Source organism: Lemur catta, chromosome 18 (assembly GCF_020740605.2).
Source record: "Lemur catta isolate mLemCat1 chromosome 18, mLemCat1.pri, whole genome shotgun sequence".
In the NCBI taxonomy this organism is placed as follows: domain Eukaryota; kingdom Metazoa; phylum Chordata; class Mammalia; order Primates; family Lemuridae; genus Lemur; species Lemur catta.
Genome location: NC_059145.1, coordinates 36,468,413 through 36,491,069, shown reverse-complemented (window position 1 = coordinate 36,491,069; position 22,657 = coordinate 36,468,413). Strand labels below are relative to the sequence as shown.

At 36.3% G+C, this 22,657-nt stretch overlaps 1 protein-coding gene across 4 annotated transcripts in view; it reads right to left on the bottom strand.

Annotated features, from left to right (window-relative positions):
• SFMBT1 (Scm like with four mbt domains 1) overlaps positions 1-22,657 on the bottom strand; it is a 119,695-nt gene that overhangs the window by 46,664 nt on the left and 50,374 nt on the right. For 3 of the 4 annotated variants that reach the window (XM_045529993.1, XM_045529992.1, XM_045529994.1), the window contains 2 exons: positions 11,705-11,857; positions 2,253-2,347 (listed from right to left, as the gene is read on the bottom strand). In XM_045529993.1, coding sequence (XP_045385949.1) covers positions 2,253-2,347; positions 11,705-11,732 — 123 coding nt within the window. In that variant the 5' untranslated portion in view covers positions 11,733-11,857. Of the gene's footprint in view, positions 1-2,252; positions 2,348-11,704; positions 11,858-12,300; positions 12,385-22,657 lie in introns of those variants that run through there. The other variant, XM_045529995.1, reaches the window with a different exon arrangement.

Genomic DNA, 22,657 nt, shown 5'->3' with positions numbered 1-22,657 from the left:
AGTTTTTACATAAGGACAAACTAAAAATAGCAAGGCTCTTTAGCATATAAAACAACAGCTAGGCCGGGCGCGGTGGCTCACGCCTGTAATCCTAGCACTCTGGGAGGCTTAGGCGGGTGGATCGCTCGAGGTCAGGAGTTCGAGAACAGCCTGAGCAAGAGCGAGACCCCATCTCTACTAAAAATAGAAAGAAATTATATGGCCAACTGAAAATATATATAGAAAAAAAAATTAGCCAGGCATGGTGGCGCATGCCTGTAGTCCCAGCTACTCGGGAGGCTGAGGCAGTAGGATCGCTTAAGCCCAGGAGTTTGAGGTTGCTGTGAGCTAGGCTGACGCCACGGCACTCACTCTAGCCAGACAACAAAGCGAGACTCTGTCTCAAAAAAAAAAAAAAAAAGACAACAGCTAAAAGAATATGGTTCAACTTCACAAAATCATATAAAACAATGAATGAGCATTAGTGTCTTCACAAATCCTAAAACAAAACAACTATGCCATATTGAACATTACTATGGACTGAACTGTGTCACCCCAAAATTCATATATTCAAACTCTAACCCCCAGTGTGACTATATTTGGAGATAGGCCCTTTATGGGGGTAGTATTAGTCCATTTGGGATTGTTAAAACAAAATACCTTAGCCTAGATAATTTATAAACAACAGAAATTTATTGCTGACAATTACGGAGCCTGAGAAATCCAAGATCAAGACACAAACAGATGTGGTGTCCGGTGAGGGCTCAATTTCTGCTTCAAAGATGCACCTTCTTGCTGTGTCCACACATGGCAGAAGGGGCAAACAAGCTCTTCTCTTTTATAAGGGCATTAGTCCCATTCATGAGGGCAGAACCTTTACGACCTAGTCAGCTCCCAAAGTTCCCACCTCTTCATACCACCACATTTCAACATATGAATTTTGGGAAAGAGAAAAAAAAGAAAAAAAAAAAAAGAATAGACCATAGCAGAGGCAATTAAGGTTAAATGAGGTCATAAAGGTGGCCCCCCTGATCCAACATGATTAGTGTCCTTACAATAAGATCCACCAGAGAGTTCTGTCTCTACCATGTGAGGACACAGCAAGGTGGCAGCCATCTGCAAGCCAGGAAGAGAGCTCTCACCAGAAACCAACCACACACTCTACTCTTGGACTTGCTGTCTCCAGAAGTGTGAGAAAATAAAATTCTGTTGTCTAACCCATCTAGTCTACAATACTTTTTTATGGCAGCCCAATCAAACTATAACAAATATGAAATAAGTAGCTTAAGAATCAATAATTTTGTGTGTTTTAAGAGGGAGTTTAGGGTGGAACAGATTAAAAACTAGGTCTAAGAAAAAAGAATAAAAACTAGGTCTAGACAGAACTTATTAATAAAATTTGGAATATCTGTTTACTAAAGTTATCATATGGGGCAAATATGTTGCCCAATGATAAAGCATTAACCTGGGTTGTTAGGGCATAAAACAGGGCTGCAGAGGCCTCTAATATGACCCAATGTATAACATCCTTATGTTTCTGCTCAATATGAGGGAAGGTAAATATTGTTATTAAAATCACTTTCAATGAGCAAACCAATAAATGCAACAAAGTAAATGTAATAAAGTACAAGAAAATAAATAATTTATGAGAAATTTTTGTGACAAAAATAAAAGAATATTCATGAAGGCTCAAAAAGACAAGTCCTGCTTTGAGTAGCAGAAAATATACAAAACCAAAAAGAATTTTAGAATATATCAAGTTTTATTAATGAGGTTGGCAGGAGGAAGGAAAAGGAAAAAGCTCTTAAATTCTTTCAAGTGCCCCAACTTATTTATTTATTTATTTATTGAGACAGAGTCTCGCTCTGTTGCCCGGGCTACAGTGAGTGCCCTGGCGTCAGCCTAGCTCACAGCAACCTCAAACTCCTGGGCTTAAGCGATCCTACTGCTTCAGCCTCCCGAGTAGCTGGGACTACAGGCATGCGTCACCATGCCCGGCTAATTTTTTCTATGTATATATTTTTAGATGTCCACATAGTTTCTTTCTATTTTTAGTAGAGACGGGGTCTCACTCTTGCTCAGGCTGGTCTCGAACTCCTGACCTTGAGCAATCCTCCCGCCTCGGCCTCCCAGAGTGCTAGGATTACAGGCATGAGCCACCGCGCCCGGCCTGCCCCAACTTATTAATAAAATAACTTTAAATTCTCTAATGATGGTTCATTGATTCAAAAGAAAGGGATATAACCAGTAAAGCAAGAACAGTTATTGCTTACATGTTTAAAAGACCCATAGGGAACTGCTGTGGATCCTGTCTCTTCTAGGTAATCTTCCCAACTTAATTCCACTTCTTCTACACCAGAGCCAGCATCTGGAATTAAAAACAAAACAAGACAGAAAGAGGTGAATCCCAATTAAATTCAAGGTATAAAAATATAAACTTAGTAAATCTAATTTACAGAATTTACTTCACAGCAAGTTAAATTGACTTTGTATAAAAGAATTAAGTTTTTAAGAAAATGACAGGTTCCCTTAGTGTACTGATTATCAACGAATCTCAACAGAATAGTAGCTTAACATGTTGTGTCTGTTGCTGAAAAGGCACCCAAATCTGGAGTTCACCCAAATGGATCATACAAAGCAGTGGGAGTATAAACTATTACAATCACTGTGGACTGAAATTTAGTATTTAATGTCAAACATTTTAGATACTTAGTAGTAGCATTTCAAACTTGAATTTTCAACTTCATTCTTTCTAAGTATTCTCCAATTGAGTAAAAGATACTATTAGTCAATATTCTAGCTCAATTCAAAAAATGTATCATCATCCTTTCTTCCCTTGCTGTTTTACACCTTATATCCAATCCATAAAAGAATTCTGGGCCGGGCGCGGTGGCTCTCACATCTGTAATCCTAGCACTCTGGGAGGCTTAGGCGGGTGGATCGCTCGAGGTCAGGAGTTCGAGACCAGCCTGAGCAAGAGTGAGACCCTGTCTCTACTAAAAATAGAAAAAAATTATATGGACATCTAAAAATATATACATAGAAAAAATCAGCTGGGTATGGTGGTGCATGCCTGTAGTCCCAGCTACTGGGGAGGCTGAGGCAGTAGGATGGCTTAAGCCCAGAAGTTTGAGGTTGCTGTGAGCTAGGCTTACGCCATGGCACTCACTCTAGCCCAGGCAATAGAGCAAGACTCTGTCTCAAAAAAAAAAAAAAGAATTCTGTAGGCACTATCTTTAAAACATATCCCAAAACTAAGTACTTCCTATCATATCTATTGCTACTGTCTAAGGCCTAATCAAAATATCTTTCACCTTTCAATCACACTTAAATAAAATCTAAAATCTGTGGGAGACTACAAAGGCCCTACATGACCTGACCCCTGGCTACCTACCCTTCCACTTTATCCCCAACCAGACTCTCACTGCTCACCACGATGAGTTTCTTGTCAAATTCCTCTTTAATTATGCTTTTTCCACAAAGCCTTTGCATTTGCTATTCCCTCAGCTCAAAAACTCACCTCCCAGAATCGATCATACTTCATTTCACTCAAGTTTCTACTCAAATGTTGCTTCTTCAGAAAGGACTTCCATTAGTACCCATCTAAATGGGGCTCTACTTCCATTTTCTTCATGGCATTCGTTCCAGTATTCATTGACAGTATACCATATGTCTTTTTATCTTCCCTATTAGATCATAAGCTCCATGATAACAGAACTTTTGTTTTGGTCACTCCTATATCTCTATCACCTAGACTCTTAAAATACCTGGTATACAGCAGACATTCAATAAATACTTGTTGAGTGAGCCAAGATTCAAGCACTCGATAATCCAATAACCTCACTTCACATAAACTCCCTAAGAGCAGGGATTGGGCGGGGAGGGGGGTCGTTCACTATTATATCCCTCTGTCCAGAACAAAGCTTGGCACATAGCAAGTTCTCAATAAACAGTTGTTGAATGAGTACACCCTAGAGGAACCCAAGCTTCACATGAACACAAAGAGGCAAATATAGGACGTTCACCACAGCACTGTTTGTAACAGCAACAGACTGGAAGCCATCAGTAGGAGAATAGAGCAATTACGCTAATCTTTCAATGGAATGCTACTATATAGCAGTTGAAATGAATAAGCTAGTTAGTATTGACACTGATAAGTCTCAAAAAAACACATCAAGCAGAAAAGGCAAGTACAGAATGAACAGCACAGCTAGATATAATTCACACTTCAAAACAAAACTTTGCAAGAATGTTTATGAATACATGTATATTAATAAGAGTATAAAAAGAAGGATGGAAGGAATATACATCAACTTCAACAATGTTACCTTTGAGGACAGAGAGAACAAAACAGGATTAGAAAGGAAATATAAAAGAGGCTTAAACTGCAGTATGTTTTATTTCTTTTTAAAAATGGAAACACAAGAAAAGGTATTCAACATTACTAGTCATTGGGGAAACGTAAATCAAAACTACAATAAAATGTCACTTCACACACATTAGGATGGCTACCATGAAAAAAGTAGAAAATAACAAGTGTTGGTGAGGACGTGGAGAAATTGGAACCCTTGTGCACTGCTTGCTGCTGGCAAGGCAAAATGGTGCAGTCACTGTGGAAAACTATATATCTTCCTCAAAATATCTTTTTAAATTAGCATATTATGCACTAATTGTACTTTTGTATATATGCCCAAACAAACTGAAAGCAAAGACTCAAACAGGTTATTTGTATACAAATGTTCTTAGACGCAATATTCACAATAGCCAAAAGGTAGAAGCAATCCAAGTGTCCATCAACAAATGAACGGAAGAGCAAAATGTGATACATATAATATATACAATGGAATATTATTGAGCCTTAAAAAGGAAGGAAATTTTGACAAACGCTACAACATGGCTGAACTCTGAAGACATTATGCTAAGTGAAATAAGCCAGTCACAGAGTAAGATTCCATTTATATAAGGCACTTAGAGTAGCCAAATTCATAGAGACAGAAAGAAGAACAGTGGTTGCCAGGAGCTAGGGAAAGTAGAGAATGGGGAGTTACTGTTTAATGAGTACAGAGTTTCAGTTTGGGAACACAAAGTTCTGAAGATAGACGGCGGTGATGACTGCACAATGTGAATGTACTTAATGCCAATGAACTATACACTTAAAAATGGTTAAAATGGCCTGTAGTCCCAGCTACTCAGGAGTATGGAATAGCAGGATCACTTGAGCCCAGCAGCTCAAGGTTGCAGTGCACTATGATTGTGCCTGTGAATAGCCACTGTACTCCATCCTGGACAAAATAGTAAGACCTCATCTCTTTAAAAAATAAAAAATAAAAAAAAGGTTAAAATGGTAAATTTTACATATGGACATTTTACCACATTAAAAAAAATGGAAACAAATATTAGACAATGTCAATATTAATTAAATATTCATGCTAGGTACATGGCTGTTTATTGTATTTTTTTCCATAAGTTTTATGTATTTGAAATTTTTTTATTAGAAACACAAGGCAACAAAGGCTGCTTTGAGAACATCCTATAAGCCAGTAGAAACTCAATTTCCATTACTAAAACATAACAAGACTGGGTATTCATGGTTCTTAGCAAGGACTAGTCCCTTAAACAGCATGCTAATTTAAAAATAAAAAATGAACAACAACAATAAAAATGATCAATCAACTAAAATCTCTCATACATTAAAAAGTACTAAAACTGAGGCCAGGAGTTCAAGACCAGCCTTGGCAACATAGTGAGACCCCATCTCTACAAAAAAATTTAAAAATAATAATTAAAAAAGTAAAAATAAAAACTACTAAAAATGATAAGAAACAAGACTAATGATCTGATGGAATGATGAATGAAATATATGAAAAGAGAGTCTATCAAAAAGAAATGCAAGTGATCCTCAAATATATGAAAAGATATGCAAATTTTCTCATTTTAAGAAAAATACAAATTAAAACTACACTGAGATATCAGATTAGAAAACATTCCAAAGTTTGACAACATACTGTATAGTGAGGCTATAGTTAAACAGTTAAAGCATACTGACACAACCTCTGTGGAAGAAAACTTGGCAATTATCTAGCAAAATTACATATGTATTTACCTTTTTGATCCAGCAATCCCACTTCTAGGAATCTATACCAAAGATATGCTGGCAAAAATACCAAAAGACATATGTACAAAGCTATTCTTTGCAGCACTATTTGTAATACCAAGACTGGAAATAATGTCAATGTCCATCAATAAGGAAATGATTGAATAAATACAGCATGCACATCCAGTACTACACAGCTGTAAAAAGCTGTAAGAGCAATCTCTATATACTAACGTGGAATAATCTACAAAATATACCGCTAAGTGCAACCACACTGCAGAGCAATTTTTTTGGTATCACTACTTTTTATATAAGATGGGAGTGTATACTTTTTGCATATACGTACATACTCACATAAAAAAAATGTTAGGCTAGGCGCAGTGGCTCACGCCTGTACTCCTAGCACTCTGGGAGACCGAGGTGGGTGGATTGTTTGAGCTCAGGAGTTCAAGACCAACCTGAGCGTGAGGAAGACCCCGTCTCTACTAAAAATAGAAAAAATTAGCCGGGCATGGTGGCACACACCTACAGTCCCAGCTACCCAGAAGGCTGAGGCAAGAGGATTGCTTGAGCCCAGGTTTGAGGTTGCAGTGAGCTGTGATGATGCCATGGCACTCTAGTCTAGGCAACAGAGTGAGACTATTGCCTCAAAAAAAAAAAAATTGTTAATATTTTTATAAATTAACAACAGAAGAAAAAGTTAAAAAGTAATAAAACTGGTTATGTTATGGAGGAGAAAAAGGAGAAATAGTATCAGTTTGAAAGTAGAAATCTTATGACCTTGGAAGTATGTAGATACTTTATACAATTTAGAAACAATTAAATCGGAAGAAAAAATTCTAAAAATTACAATGAAGCTGAAACACATGAGCCTAACTGTTGGTGGCAAAACCACAAAGAAAATAAGATTCTTTAAATCATAGTAAAATTCAATACTCTGGGCCAGGCATGATGGCAGCACTTTGGGAGGCCAAGGTAAGAGGATCGCTTGAGGCCAGGAGTTCAAGACCAGCCTGGGCAACACAGTGAGACCCCCTCTTTACAAAAAAAAATTTTTTTAATTAGCTGGCATGGTGGTACCTGTGGTCCTAGCTACTTGAGAGGCAGGAGGATTGCCTGAGCCCGGGATTTGGAGGTTCCAATGAGCTGTGATCACACCAATGCATTCCAGCCTGGGTGACAGACTGAGATCCTGTTATCTTAATGTTGGTATTGTTATTTTGAAATAGTTGTAGGATTTTCATAGGATAAAAACAAATAAGTGGCCAGGCATGGTGGCTCACACCTGTAATCCTAGCACTCTGGGAGGCCGAGGCAGGCGGATTGTTTGAGGTCAGGAGTTTGAGACCAGCCTGAGCAAGAGCAAGAACCCGTCTCTACTAAAAATAGAAAGAAATTATATGGACAGCTAAAAATATATATATAGAAAAAATTAGCCAGGCATGGTGGCACATGCCTGTAGTCCCAGCTACTCGGGAGGCTGAGGCAGGAGGATTGCTCGAGCCCAGGAGTTTGAGGTTGCTGTGAGCTAGGGTGACGCCACGGCACTCTAGCCCGGGCAACAGAGTGAGACTGTCTTAAAAAAAAAACAAAAAACAAAACAAGTAATAACGATAACATCATTTGGGAATAAGACATTTCCAAAAGAGATGAGATACAAGCATAAAATCAAAAAGTAAAAATCGTGTAACTTTTTTTGAGACGGGTCTCACTATGTTGCCCAGGCTAGCCTCAAGCTCCAGGGCTCAAGCTATCCTTCAGCTTCAGTCTCTGGATAGCTGGGATTATAGGTACATGCTACTGCACCTGGCTAAAATCCTGTAATTTTAAATTAAAAATGTAAATATCAGTATGAAATCATGATTTTCTTTTCCCTTCAAAGGATGTGTATTTTCTAGCTATGTCTCTGAGTAAGGTCTAGAAGAAATGACAACCTAGTATCAATGAGCACCCCAGCACCCAGATTGTGATCTCTAAATATCATAAGTACTTTTTTAAAAAAGCTGGGGAGCTCTTCAGAGAAATGGCAGATTGCAAGTTTGGGGCAGAATACATGCAACGGGTACCTGGGAATTTTACTGTGCCAGAAATCAAGGACTAAATATACCAAAAATAAAAGACATCACATCAGAACAACACAATGAACTAATCTGAAAGAACTCTCACCACTCTAGAATGGTCAATTTGATCATCAAATTAATGATGACAGCAATGGACTCAAGCCTATCAAATATATATACACACATACATATTTTTAAATACATGAGTTAATAATAATATTCCAAACAAAAGAAACATCAACTTCTGAAATGACAGAGTGACTACCTTACTGAACCCATTCTCCCATAAATGCAGCAAAAATACTGGCTAAACAGTGAAAATCAACCATTTCAAAATTTTGACATTAACCAAAGGCACAGACAAACTAAAAAGCATCTATTCAAGATAAGCTACTGAGCCTTGGTTAGAACAGTATGGTATGGCATTTTAAATTGGAGCTATTTATTCCCTTATCTCTTCCTTCTCCAGCTCAAAAAGAAAATTTTAGAATTGAAAGACTAAATAACCATATTAAAAGAGAAACCTCTATGGATAAGCTCAACAGCAGAATGAAGCAAACAGAGGAAAGAATGAGTAAAATTGAAGACAGAACTATAGAAAACACGTAATCCAGAAAACAGATCGAGAGTCAGGTGCAATGGCTCACGCCTAAAATCCCAGCACTTCAGGAGGCCCAGGTGCAAGCATCGCTTGAAGCTACGAGATCAAGATCAGCCTGGGCAACACAGCAAGATCCTGTCTCTACAAAAAATTTTAAAAAAATTTTTAGCAAGGCATGGTGGCACACACCTGTAGTCCTACCTACTTGGGAGGCTGAGGCAGGAGGATCACTTTAGCCCAAGAGTTCGAGGTTACAACTAGCTATGATTGCACCACTGCACTCCAGGCTGGGGGACAGAGCGAGATCCTGCCTCAAAAAAGAAAAAGGGGAGGAAAAAAAAGTGAAAAAAAAATGAAAAGAGCTTTATGGACCTGTAGGACATTAGTTCCATCAAAGTTCTAGAAGAAGAAAGGGCAGGGCTGGAAAAGTATTTGAAGAAATAATGACCAAAAATTTTCCAAACTTAGCAAAGGATATAAGCCTATAGACTCAAGAAGCTGAGAAAACTCCAAACAAGACAGACTCAAGGAAATCCATGTGAAGATACACTACAGTCAAACTTCTGAAAACTAAAGACAAAGGGGAAAAAAAAAATCTCGAAATTTACAAGAGAGAAACATCTCTTTTAAAGAGGAAAGTGGGGAGTTGGGGAGTGTCCAACAGCAGCAGATTAGAAACCATGGAGACCAAAAGAAAGTAGCACAATATTTTCAAGAGCTGAAAGAATGAACTTTCAACACAGAATTCTATATTCAGCAAAAATATCCTTCTAAAGAATGAGGAAATCAACATATTCTCTGATCAAAGGAAATTAAGAAAATGTATCGCTAGTGGACCTACCCTAAAAAAAAAATGACTAAAAGAAATTCTCTAAATAGAAATAACAAAAGAAAAACTCTTAGAAATTAGGAAAGAATAAATGACAAAAGAAGTAGTCAAAATATTGGAGAATATAATACCTTTTCCTTCTTTTAAGTATCCTTAATTATGTATGACAGTTTATGCAAAAATTTTAATAATGATGTGGTTATCAAAGTATGTAGAGAAAATATTTAAGATAATTATAAATAACAGAGGGTAAAAGGATGTAAAGGTAGGTAAGATTTCTATACTTCACTCAAAAGTAACAAAATGATGATTGTGATAATTTATGTATATATAATGTAATACCTAAAGCAACCACTGAGAAGTCATACAAAGGGATACACTCAAAAACACTATAGCCAAATCAAAATGGAATTCTAAAAAAATGTTCAAGTTACCCACAGGAAAGTAGGGAGAAAAATAGGGGAAAAAAATAGAAAATAGAACAAAAGGGCAAACTTGAGCCCTCACGTATCAATAATTACATTAAGTGTAAATGGCATAAATATACCAATTTTTAAAAACGACTATATGCTGTTATAAGAAACTTACTTCAAATATCATGATACAGCCATGTTCAAAATTAAAGGATGAAAAAGATGTACCATGCAAATATTAATCAAAGAAATCAGGAATAGGTAAATCAACAGAGACAGAAAGTAGATCAATGACTTCCGGAGGCTGAGTGAAATAGGAAACCACTACTAATGGTTTATTTTAGGAGGTGATGATGTTCTGGAATTAGATAGCAGTGATGGTTGCAAAACTTTGTGAATATAACATACTAAAAACCACTGAATTATGTACTCAAAAAGGGTGGATTTTATGGTATGTGAATTATAGCTCAGAAAAATTATACTTCAATAAAGTTGTTTTTTAAAAAACAAAACCCCAATAGTAAAAATAAAAATTTATTAATTAAAAACAAACCAATTAATAAGCCAAAGAGATGAAGAGATATTTCATCAAGGAGGATGTACAGATGCCAAGTAAGCATATGTAAAGATATTAAACATCATTAGCCATTAGGGAAATGCAAATTAAGGCCATGATGAATTGTCACTACGCCCCTATCAGAATGGCTTAAAAGTAATGACAATACCAAATGAGAGTGAGGATGTAGATAAACTAGATCTTTCATACACTGTTGGTAAGAATGTAAAATGGTACAGCCACTCTGGAAAGTAACTTTCCAGTTTCTTTACTAAATATTATCTAGCAATCATGCTCCTGGGCACTTATCCCACAAAAATAAAATATTAGTACACAATTTGTTCATAGCAGCTTCCTTATAATATAATACCCCAAAACAGGAGATGGAGATAACTGAAATGTACTACAACAGGTGAATGGTTAAGCAAACTGTAATATATCCACATCAAATGAATGGAATACCACTCAGCAATAAAAAGGAACAAACTATCAATATACACAAGAACTTGGATGGATCTCAAGGGCATTAGTTTGAGTGAAAAAACCCACTATTAAAAAGTCATATACTGTGTGATTCTATTTATGTAAAATTCTTTAAATGACAAAACTAGAGAGAGAGAGAACAGACTAATAGTTTCCTGGGGTTAGGGAAGGTAAGGAAAGAGAGACAGGTGTAGGAGCTCTTTGTAGTGATGGAATAGTTCTGTATCTTGACTGAGGTGGTGGTTACAGGGATCTATACATGTGATAAAATGACAGAACCACACACACTTTATACCAATATCAATTTCCTGGATTTTCTATTGTATAATAGTTATATGAGATGTAACTAAAGGGAGAAACTTGGTGAAGCGAATATGGGACCTGTTAGTACCATCTTTGCAACTTTCTTTGAATCCATAATTATTTTAAAAGAATCAGAAAGTAACTATCAAAATTTAAATGTTAAAGTCTGTTCATAATCGTTATTTATTTCTTCAGCAAACATTATTAGCAGCCCTTAGCACCAGGTTCTCTGCTAGGTACAGGAGATGGCAATGAAAAACAATTGATGACTTCAAAGAGCTTCCAGTTTAGTGGTAGAAGGATAACTCAGACGATATAGTAATAACATAGGCAAGTAATATCATTCTGTACTCTAGAGAATAAATTCTCTTCAGTCGGACCAATACCTGCATCAAGCTGCTGCTCCCCGTTCATATCCACAACATATGGGCTATCTCCTCCCAACAAAAGGAAAGGACTAGGGTTCTGCTATGATCTGAAGATTACTTGCAGGTTTCAAGCATCTGTTCAATGGGCATCCAAGCATCCAAATGAAAGTGCTGAAAAATCAAAAAGAATACATCAACAGCCTGAAGCACAAGAGTGTTTACTCATAAAAGATGGCACTTGGCTGAGTTGAGAGATGTGATTAAAAAAAAAAAAAAAACAGACAGAATAGATGAGATAAGAGGAAAAAAACTGACATCATTTCTAATTTTTTTTAAGAGATGGGGGTCTTACTATGTTGCCCAGGCTGGCCTCAACACTCCTGCCTCAGCCTCCTGAGTACAGGAGGGACTACAGGCACATACATTTACACCTGGTGCACACACTACACCTGACTTACCTTTACTAATTTTGAAAATTCTGTCTATGCGTGTGTGTACACGTGTGTGTGTAGAGAGTAAGTGCTATCAAGATCTTGATAAGGAATATAAAAAATCACAACAATTTAACATATACATGCATCATTACCCTTTAAATTTAAGATTACCATACTTACCATAATTCCTATCCACAAAAACTTCAATTCCTAATGGTTTCCTGGAAGGGCAGAGTTCACTTTCAATGTTCTGCCTTACTCAATGAATATGGGTCAGGATACAGTATATTACTTTATTTAGTTTTCCATTTCATCTATCTAGAATATTATGTAGAACCAAATATATCAACTATATTAGTCGACAATTATATTAACTTTAAAAAAACCCTCCAAAATAAGCTCTGAACCATTTATTCTTTATTGGGATATAAATCACACACCAAAATTTCTCATTTTAGGTGTACAAATTAGTTAAATTTTTAGTAAATTTACAGAGTTGTGTAACCATCACCATAATTGAATTTTAGAATATTTCTATCACCCTCAAAAGAAACCTCATGCCCCTCACAGTTCCTCCCCATTCCATCCCTACACCCAAGCAACCACTAATCTCCTTTCTATCTTTAGAGATTTTGCCTTTGCTGGACATTTCACATCAAAGGAATCACACAATGTGGTCTTCTGTGTCTGGTTTATTTCACTTAGCATATTTTTCAGTTTCATTCATGTTACAACATGAAGTAATCTTTTTTTTCTTCCTTTACATACCTATAAAACAATCTGAGGTATTATTTTAGTATGTGCCAAATAGATTACAGAGAATAAAAGAAAGAGGGAAAAGAACTGCTATAGGAAGGCATGGCATAAGCTAACCGCAAGGGCAACAATACAGAAAACTACAAAAGTGCAATTAGGTACTTAATAGTACAATTTGGGGGGTGATATTCTACAACTCCATACCTCTCAAAAAGTTTTGAGTATGTATTAGAATCCCTAGTAACTGATTCTCATAAACAATTTTAATCATTTAGAAAAGGTTAGCTTAAATTTCAATATATTCTTTGAAAAGGTATCAACTACCTAAAGTACAACAGCTTCAAATGGGAAATAGGGATACCTAGGTTCTAATTCCAGCTCTACTGATAACTAGCCATACAGTATTATATATTACCACATTATATCAATTTTTATCTGTAAAATGAAGTAAGGTCTTCAGATTATAAAATTTTATTTCATAATGAGCATAGAAAAGTTTTAATAATTATTAAAATTATGGATGTCCCATTTGCAATAACTGCCAGTTTTCCCAAATCTTATCATACAATATAAGCACTGAAACCCACACTTTCACAGATAATAACAAATGAATAGAAACTTGAGGTCAGGTGACATGCACATGTCTGTAATTCCACACTTTGGGAGGCCAAGGTGGGAGGATTGCTTGAGGCCAGGAGTTCAAAACCAGCTGGGCAACATCATGAGATCCTGTCTCTACAAAAAATTAAAAAATTAGCCGGGTATGGTGGCAGGTGCCTATATAGTCCTAGCTACTCCAGAGGCTGAGACAGGAGGATCACTTCAGCCCAGGCATTCAAGGTTACTGTGAGTGAGCTATGATTGTGCCACTGCACTCTGGGAAGAATAAGACCCTGTTGAAAGAAAAGAAAAAAATGAAAAGAAAGGAAAGAAGGAAAGAAAGAGAGGGAGAGAGTAAGAGAGAAAGAAAGAAAAGAAACTTGAGAGTGACATTTAAAGCCTCTAAATGTGGTCTCTTCCCTCAGTTTACTTTGCTACCCAAAGCCCAAAATGTCCAAACTGTACGATTCCACCTACTAATTCACTCACTCCCCATGTATTTATCAAACACCAGCTCACTACCATGCACTATTTTAGGGGACAGGGGTAAAGCAATCAAGATAGGCATGAGTTCTGCTTTCATGAAGCTTATTTTCAACTAGGGAGAGACAAATTAAGCCAACAATTTAAAATAATTATTTAAAGTGCTATGAAGGAAAAGTACTAGGTGCTATTACAACCTAAAGGCAGGTCTAACCTAAACTGAGAGGTCACTGACAGTGTCCCTGAGAAAATGATATTCAAGCTGAAATTAAAGGGGAAATAAGAGTTACGAAAAAAGAGGATAAAAGAAAGAATATCCAGGCATAGGAAATAGCATATACAAAGGCTCTAAGGTGGAAAGGAAGTGAGGCCACTGTGGCTGGAGCATGTGAACCAATACTGGTACAGAACAGATTGGGTGGGAAAAGAAGGAATAACAGGAGCTAATAATCACTGAGGATTTTACTATGTGTTGGGCACTGTTCTAAGCACAGAAACATATTAACCCACTTAAGAGCCCCAACAACTCTACAAAATGACCATGATCATCATGAGGACACAGGTACAGAATAATTACCTGACCTGCCCGGGGGCCCACAGCTAATAAGTAACAGAACTAGGTTTTGAACGAAGCAAAATGTCTAAATTCTATGTCCTCAAACACTGTATTATATTATCCTACCTTTCCATCGGAAGCAACTGTGTGGGTTTTTTTTTAAGCACGAGACAGAAATGATCAAATCTGTGTTTTCAAAAAGATCACTCTGGATCCAAACAAAGAAATCATAAAGGAGTGACAGCAAAGAAAACAGAAGAGTGTAAAACTTCTACATGGCAAAAGACAACATAAATGAAATGAGACAAATGAGATGGGTGAACATATTTGTAACATATAAAAGATAATAGGTTAATTTCCATATACAAGTTCCTGTAATTCAATAAAGAAAAAAAATAAAAATGGGCAAAATATGTAATTAACCACATTTAAAAAATGAGAGCTAATGCTCATAAAATGTGCTCAATCTTAATAGTAATAAATAAAACAAACACTTTTTTCTGGACACAGAGTCTTAGTCTGTTGCCCAGGTGACAGTACAGTTGCGTTATCATAACTCACCGCAACCTCGAACTCTTGGGCTCAAGCAATCCTCCTGCCTTAGCCACCTGAGTAGCTGGGTCTACAGGTGTGCTTTACCCTGCCCAGCTAATTTTTTCTATTTTATTTTTTTAGAGACAGGGTCTCCCTATGTTGCTCAGGCTGGTTGCAAGCTCCTGGCCTCAACTTCTCCTCCCACCTCGGCTTCCCAAAGTACTAGCATTATAGGCATGTGCCACCGCTCCCAGCCAAACATTTTTAATGATATACTTTACTTATTTATTTTTTTTACCTTTTGGATTGGTAAAATTTTTGTAACTAAAAATATCCGGTGTTGACAAGGCAGAAGAATGACAGAACTTGGTAGTGTAGACTGGTCCTGAAACCACACATATGTACAAGGCTACATAAGCAAGTGAAGGACTATATTATGTATATTAACTTTTTAAAATCCCATGTCCACTGTTTAGTTGGCTATGTGCTTTTGAAAAATGAATTTATGCCAACTGTATAATTTGTAAAAGAGAGATTAACAGTACTGTACCCACCTCACAGGACTGCCAAAAGGATTAAGCAAAATAATCCATAAACAGCACTTAGCATAAAGCTGGCTACGTAGTAATTGCTGAGTTAATGTTAACGGTTATGCAATATTGACAGGTTCAAGTTCCTTTGGCACTTACTTATCTACTTATTTACTTATGTATTTTATTTTATTTTTGAAGACACAACCTCACTCTGTTGCCTGGGCTAGAGTGCAGTGGTGTCATCATAGCTTATTGCAACTTCAAACTCCTAGGCTCAAGCGATCCACTTGCCTCAGCCTCTCCGGTAGCTGGGACTACAGGCACACTCTACCACATCCAGCTAATTTTTCTGCTCTCTGTAGAGACAGGGTCTCACTATGTTGCTCAGGCTGGTCTTGACTTCCTGGCCTCAAGCAATCCTCCCACACAGGCCTCCCAAAGTGCTGGCATTACAGGCATGAGCCACTGAGCCCAGCCCCTATGGCACTAATTTAGTGGATCATCTCTACATATGAAGTCTTGACACTCCAACATGGGTTTGATGGAACAAAGCCAGTGCTAAACAAATACCTGTAGGTTCACTAGGTTTTGAAGATGTCATCTACTGTTCATGTTCATAAACTCTTGCAACATGCTAGAGTATTTTATACAGAGAGCCACATGGTACAAATATAATAATAAAAGTAACAAATGAAGCTTCAAAGTCAAAAGACAGGAGGTGGGAGAAATACAAGTCTTATGTAGTGAAAAACTAAGGCTGTGACATTTTTTCAATCTTACATCATCACTTAGATTTAAGCCAATGAGCAAATGAGTTCATCATCTTAATAGGATCATGAGAAATAAGCTGAAGGCTTCCTGTGGAACATCAGTTAGCTCTCTCTCTTTATTGCTAGCCTGCTCTCTTTTTATGTGTGTAGAAAAAGACAGTAAAATATATAAGGGCTTAGTATATAAAAATTTAATTCACTTTTCATTTATTTTCTTTATTTCTTATTCATATTAAATTGTTTTACTGTCTTCATTTATTTTATCATTGATTTTGGTATTATCATTCCCCTTGTAAAGACCAGAACACATCAAAAGTTATTTATTTAAATAAGTTCTCATGAACTAAGTAATCTGGACCTTGCTCATCTTATATAATATTTTAGTAAATTAAATAGGTGCCTAGATGTTTGTAGGGGATTCTAATAAAACTTACTAAAGCCAGAAGAAATTTTAAACACTTCTAAGAAATATAAATAAAAATTTAAAAGAAAAGCTAATTGGACAAAACAAGCTTTGAAGTAAAATACGAAAAACTAAAACTAAAACTAAACTCATGCAGAAAAAACCAAACAGAATTTGCAATTTCATTTTTAGTAACACATAAATGTAAAGAAAACCACCATGGAATAATTACATTTTAACTGAACTTTAAAAAGATCTAAAAGTCATCTGAGCAACAAACAGTTACATGAAATTCTACCTTCCATCCTGTATAGGTCACACATGTGGTCCACACTCTAAGCCTAGTAGTAGTAACCTGGCTTCATGTTAATGCACTTTGTTTTCAAAGCTAAGATCAACACTGAGTAAGAGTATTACATGGGGAAGTTACAGTAACGTAAGAGAGATTTCTGTGGGAAGGATCCTCAGCCAAATGATTAACATGTCTGACATACATAACTTTTAAAGGGAAAGATAGGAACTCAGTGTGGCTCTAAAGATTGCTGATATGTATGGTGGTTGGAAGAAAATGCTTTAATTCAATAAATATTTACCAGACCATTAACAGAAAAATTCCTACTGAAATGTTTGCATTTATACACCTATCCCTCAACTCAACAGTTGTTAAGTCCAGTTATAAGTTCAAGTATGCTGTTAAATATGGTAACTGTAACAATTCAGCAAATCAGATGCTCCATTTTCAGATTTGCAAAGTTAACCCTGCCCTTTATAGTGAATATTAGTGATAGAGTCACCCTACATATCCCTGTATTTTCTGTTCCTCAACAGGTGTAGATTTCTGTGGGCCTTTCACTCTTCACAATAGTCAATCCTCACTACATATCCTATTGACTACCTAAACTAAACATTGCACTTCCATCTGTCAAATGTCAATGTAACCTGATTATTAGGGGTAGAAATCTTCTATTATTTCATTAGGTTGTTTGCTGCTATTATTTTTATTGTTTTTAACCCATTGCTACATGTCTGACTACAGAAATTTTTAAAAATTCAGTCTGATAAAGTCAAGTTTTGGTTCAAGCTCGCAGACATAGACAAATCTTAGCCATTCATATCATTTCAATTAAGTCTGACCCTAACTTAACTTTTTCATGATTACGTAAACTCGACAAAGGGCATATCTAAGTTGAACAAACTGGTACTAATAAATTTATAAAATGACTAAAAGTTTTAAACAAAACCCACAACTCAAGAATAATCTAAATTAGAAGGAAAAAAGCCAAATCATGAAGCCAATATTTTTAAAAGATTATTTTGGACCAACAATGAGAAATTGTTAAGTAAAATATAGCATAAACATACAATGTACCATATATGGCCATTAAAAACTGGGGGATAGACATTCTTGTAGCTCTGACTCGGGCAGGACAAAGGCAATATATGTGACCTAAACATTTGTACCCCCATATTCTGAAATAAAAATAAATAAATAAACCATCAAAAAGTGGGCAAAAGACAAAAAAACAAAAATTGTGTTAGAAGCCCAGCACAGTGGCTCACATGCCTGTAATCCTAGCACTTTGGGAGAGAGAGGCAGGAGGATCACTGGAGGTCAGGAGTTCAAGACCAGACTGAGCAACAGGGAGACACTGTCTACTAAAAATAGAAAAAATTAGCAGGAATACCAATTAAAAAGACCCTGGAATAATCCAGGCAAAAGGTGTTGGTGGCTAGGCCCAGGATGGGAACAGTGAAAATGTTTAGAAGGGTGGAAGATGGATGTGGGGTGTGGGAGAAAGAGCAGTGTCTGGGCTGACCGGGAGTTGCTGGCCTAAGTAACTCTAAGGATGGAATTACCATTTATGAAAAAAGGCAAGTCCAAAGGAGGAGTACTTTGAAGAAGAAAAATCATGAGCTTCAGTGCATAATAGGGCAATATGATTACTTTCCTAACTACTAAAGTTTGCTCTTTGAGTTTTCAGCAAAATGTTTTTCAATTAACAGAAGTATAATTATTACACCCTTTATCTGTGTAGTGTTTCTAATTTATAAACTATTTTCATATGTTATGCTTCATCTGAGCATAATAAAAACTCAAGACAGCCAGAATGGGGTCAATCCTGTTTTTAAATCTTGGGAACCTTTCTTGTCAGTTTCAGTCCCACCTTCATTTCACCTTCTCTGTGTTCACTAATCAACCTTGAAGGCATTTCCCCATACCAATTCAGTAATTTATGCTGTCTTATTTTTTAAAACCCCAATTTCAACACCCACAATTTTCCAGTAAAAGCACTTCAATATCAATGTTTAAGCTTTAACACAGCTTTTTCAAAAATTCCAAGCATATATAATTTTTAAAAACTGATTTATACAATAATGTCTGGAAATCTCATGGTGACCAATTTATAAAGCCCTGGCCCACAGTTGCTAAGTATGATCACTTCATAGCCCTGTTTCTTCAGCAGTTACTAATCAGCACCAAGATATTAAGCACCTATTCAATGCCAGATACCAAGATTACTAAAATCATGGTTTTGGAATTATCCTTCACTGTTCTACAATATAACAGAAGCATTTGAAAATTATTTCTTTATCACATTATCTTGTAAGCTAAAGAAATGGTACATCTTCCAGAGTTCAAATATGATCATATTTTTCATTGATTAAAGGCTTTAGTTACAGGAGCCTGTAACATGAGCACATGTCAGAACAGTCAATATGGCTTTGTTCTGATTAAATCAGGAAGTATTTGATTTACCAATATAAACACTGTCAAAATGTACTAATTTCAATAGTATTATAAAAGGATTACAAGAAAAGACTATGCTGGGTTATGAAAAGCCTTGAAATTACTCTGTAATTTCATGGTTGCTATTTCTCAGCTTTTTCAGGTCAAGTCACAGATCAGACACTTCATTCCAACCTAACAAATGCTTCTTAACCATTCATCAAGAAAAAAAGAAAGAAGTAATATTTGAGTACCTAGGACATATGTGCCTGGCATTTTTCACGTGTTATATACCAAATAGTTAAGCACACAGAATACTGCCCAACACATGGTAGGCTTAATGTAAGTGTTTAATATTTTTAATATCTTATTTAATCCAATTCTGCTTAATTCATAGATAGATAACCCCCCTTTACAGATAAGGAAAAGTTAAAGACCCTGTCAGCTCATATACAGTCATGTATTCCTTAATGACAAGGATACATGCTGAGAAATGTACTGTTAGGCAATTTCATCACTGTGTGAACATCAGAGTGTGCTTACACAAACCTAGATGGTACAACTTACTACACACCTAAGCTATGTGGTATAGTCTATTACTCACAGATTATAAAACTATAGGCAACTGTAACAAGGGGTAAGTATTTCTGTACTTAAACATACAAAAGGTACAGTAAAAATATGACACAAAAGATAAAAAATGGTACACTTGTATAGGATAGTCACCATGAATGGAGTTTGCAGGACTGGAAGTTGCTCTGGGTGAGTCAGTGAGTGCAGTGAATGTGAAAGTCTAGGACATTACTGTACACTACTATAGACCTTATAAACACTGTACACTTAGGCCACAATAAATTTATTTTAAAAATACTTTTCTTTCTTCAATAATAAATTAGCCTGAGCTTACTGTAACTTTTTTTACTTTATAAACTTTATTATTTTTTTAACTTTGATTCTTTTTAAATAACACTTAGCTTAAAACACACTGTACAGCTGTACAGAAATATTTTCTTTCTTTTTAAACGTTTTTGTTAAAAACTGAAACATAGGCCGGGCGAGGTGGCTCACGCCTGTAATCCTAGCACTCTGGGAGGCCGAGGCGAGAAGATGGTTTGGGCTCAGGAGTTCGAGACCAGCCTGACCAAGAGCAAGACTCTGTCTCTACTAAAAAATAGAAAGAAATTAGCCAGACAACTAAAAATATATACAAAAAATTAGCCAGGTGTGGTGGCGCATGCCTGTAGTCCCAGCTACTCAGGAGGCTAAGGCAGGAAGATCGCCTGAGCACAGAAGTTTGAGGTTGCTGTGAGCTAGGCTGATGCCACGGCACTCAGGCCCGGGCAACAGAGTGAGACTCTGTCTCAAAAAAAAAAATAGATTATATGACTAATTTTGATATCTGGTATGCTGGCTTAAAACCCTCAGGCACTTAATTAAATTTACATAAGCAACAAGGGAGTGTGGCAATAGGGCAGTTTAATACTTAAAAGGGATAATAGAGATACTAATCAGGGATACTAACATAATTTAACTGTAAGAGCTCAGCTACGGATGGAATGAAACAGAAACCTAAAATAAGAGCCTCCAAATGTTTTTGAAGTTCTTAGCTCAAGGTCAAGGAACTGACCACAAACCAAAAAGACCCAAAAGGTCTAACCAGGCCTATAAAGTTACTTGTCTTTACCTCACGAATAGCTACCTATGCGCTTATCTCAGTATATGCAGCCCCCCAAAAAAGAAGACTACTGGGTGAGAAGAGGAGGAGGGAAGATTTGAAAATTCCCTAACAACCACAATTAAAAAGAAAACAGAAAGACAGGTCAAGTAAATGAGATACTAAGTATACATATACATGCCAGGAAAAAATCATAATACTGGACCAAAATAAACCTTCATCTGACAGCCCATGCTTTTTCCCCCAAATAAATTCCTTGTTGCCTTAGATGTGATATTTCATCTACAAATTCTCTGACACAGAAACTGTTAAGAAACAACTGGAAAAAACATAAAGGCCAATTATATTTCATTAAAAGCAGATTATTCTCTTGAGGATGAAAAATTAACTGAAGCTAAATACTGAGTATAACCAAATTTGTTCTACCCAAAATGTAGCACAGTTAATATCTTGAAAGGGATCATTCAGAAAAAACCAGTAGAATTGCTTACAGGAGAACTCAGGTCTTAGACTTTGTACTTTTGTTTTCATCAGTTGGACAAAAATGTTTCTCTGAACAGTGAAAAACAAAACTCACATGCTGGGGAATGACAACTAGTTAGATAATTGGCTAGTCTAGCCATAACAAGGAGACCCAGTTTAAACTGTATATTTTATCACTTACTAGCTCAGTTTCCTTATTTGTTAAATAGGGAATATGATGAAGGGCTGTTGTGAAGACTAAATGATAATTTACGTAAAATATAGCACCATACAAACAGCAGGTATCTAATAAATTCTATGTATTAAAATATTAGAAATATGTCTAAATCTTCATATGCCCATGAAACCATGGTTCCTCAGCTAAGGGAATTAGGGGTCATAAATTTTAGAGGCTACTAAATCTAGACTATAACTTTCAAATGTATAGGAAGTTTAATAAAAAAATTTAAGCAGTTACCATGGACCTCAAAACAGGAGAAAATTAAGGTATAAAAATGATCAACACCAAGTGAAAAGTAACAAAATTGCACATGTGCCCCATAAATTTGTATAAATAAATAAATAAGCTTGCTTTAAAAAAAAAAAAAAAAAGTTAAGTGGGCCAGGCACAGTGGAGCGTTCCTGTAGTCCCAGCTACTCAGGAGGCTGAGGTGGGAGGGGGATCACTTGAGCCCAGGAGCTTGAGGTTGCAGTGAGCTATGATGACACCACTACACTCTAGCCCAGGCAACAGAGCGAGACCCTATCTCAAAACAAAACAAAACAAAAGTAACTAGGTAGTCCTGGTAAGGAACAATGTGGCCTCAAGAGCCAGGCTGCTCCTTATGTGTCCCAAGTGCTCAGCCTGCTTGCTGTGTGGCTTTGGCCAAGTTAAGTAACCAATTTATGCCTCAGTGTCCGCATCTGTAAAATGCAAATGTTAACAACAGTGTTATTTCACAAAGTTACCTTGATTATTCAATTAATGCATATAAAAGTTTATACCATAGTAAACCCTCAAATTATTATTGCTTTAA